At 47.4% G+C, this 1,589-nt stretch overlaps 1 protein-coding gene across 1 annotated transcript; it reads left to right on the plus strand.

Moving 5' to 3' along the window:
- Positions 1-638: 638 nt before the first annotated feature.
- Positions 639-1,164, plus strand: LOC130480907 (shematrin-like protein 2). The gene has a single exon (XM_056853530.1). It carries the CDS (start codon positions 643-645, stop codon positions 1,162-1,164), a length of 522 nt encoding a protein of 173 aa, XP_056709508.1. The 5' UTR covers positions 639-642.
- Positions 1,165-1,589: the final 425 nt, after the last annotated feature.

The following is a 1,589-nucleotide window of genomic DNA, read 5'->3' on the forward strand; positions in this document are numbered from 1 at the left end:
TAGTTCACCATGAATACTTGGGGTGTGGCTTTGTATTTAATGTTAGACCCTCTCTCTTCCATGGAGTAGTGAACAGTATGCTTCATCCCCTGTAAGTCAGTTTAGGCTAAGCAACCGTCACTTGCCCAATATGATCTAGTACATTTAATTGCTGAACTAGTTCCACGGTGTAGTGGTTAAGAGTGGTGGTTTGGAGCGATGGACTCTGATCTGGAGAACTGGGTTTGATTCCCCACTCCTCCACATGAGCAGCAGAGGTTAATCTGGTGAACTGGGTTGGTTTCCCCATTCCTACACGTAAAGTCAACTGGGTGAACTTGGGCTAGTCACAGTTCTATTAAGAGCTCTCTCAGCCCCACCTATCTCACAGTGTGTCTGTTGTGGCAGGAGAAGGGAAAGTGATTGCAAGCCAGTTTGATTCTGCCTTAAGTGGTAGAGAAACTCCTCCTCCTCCTCCTCCTCCTCCTTCTGCTTCTCCTTCTTTGAGAACCAGGACACCTAAGTCCAAAGTCAGAACATCAGCTACTATGCCGCATACTCATCACCACTGGTAAATTATTCTCTTTCATTCTCCACTGTTTTCTGTACCTTGCCCTTATCTCTTTCTTTCATATCGAATTTCAGATCCACCTCCATCAAACCATGGCTGGCTCCTGTGGTCCACAGTTTGCTGTCCCATCGATTGCCTCCACCCCAAGAGTTGGGTTTGGATCTGCTGGGCTTGGCTGTGGAGGTCTAGGCTATGGATATGGAGGTCTTGGCTTAGCTCATGGAGGTCTAGGTTATGGATATGGAGGTCTTGGCTTAGCTCACGGTTATGGTCTCGGCTATGGCTCCGGTCCTGCTGTGGCTGAAACTTCTGGCAGTCTCGGCACCCTGGCTGGAGTCATCCCTTCCTGCATCAACCAGATCCCACCAGCAGAAGTCGTGATCCAGCCACCCCCCTCCGTCGTGACCCTCCCAGGACCCATCCTCTCTGCCACCGGTGAACCAGTCTCTGTGGGAGGCAATGCCCCATGTGCCATTAGCGGTACTGGGGTGGCAGGAGCCAGCTACTATGGGGGGCTAGGGGGCCTTTATGGAGGTTCCTGTTTAGGCCTGAGGCGAGGTTCATTCGTTGGAAGAAAGATTCTACCCGGACGTCGTGGCAGCATCTGTCATTGAACTCGAGGAGAATCTATGCATGATCCCGGTAATGATCTGGAATTGGAAGATGAGACCCATCAGTGCATTCAAAAAGCTATGCTTGCAGAAACATCATTGAAGTTAAGAGCTTTTGTATAAACCTTGGGCATCAATCACTTTTTTCCTACTTCATTTAGTTTTCTTAACTCTGCAAAACCGATGAAGTGTTCTCCTTGGTTTATATTCTTTGTCTTGTTTATTTTCTGATTCTTCTGTAATTGTCTTTTCTGGACACCTTTTCCCTTTTCATTAAAGCTTCATTCTAGCATTTGTGTCTTGGTTTAGCTTCTCAAAAACGCCAATTACTTTCAAACACGAGCAGAATCAGCTCTGTCTTTTGGAAGTTCATAAAGCAGTCCTGAATAGTTTTTATCTCTCTTGGCAGAGTACAAGAACGGGGGGTC

This window comes from Euleptes europaea, chromosome 7 (genome assembly GCF_029931775.1).
Source record: "Euleptes europaea isolate rEulEur1 chromosome 7, rEulEur1.hap1, whole genome shotgun sequence".
Lineage (NCBI taxonomy): Eukaryota > Metazoa > Chordata > Lepidosauria > Squamata > Sphaerodactylidae > Euleptes > Euleptes europaea.

Coding starts and splice junctions, on each gene's coding strand:
- LOC130480907 (XM_056853530.1), top strand. CDS start 643: ATGGCTGGCTCCTGTGGTCCACAGTTTGCTGTCCCATCGATTGCCTCC.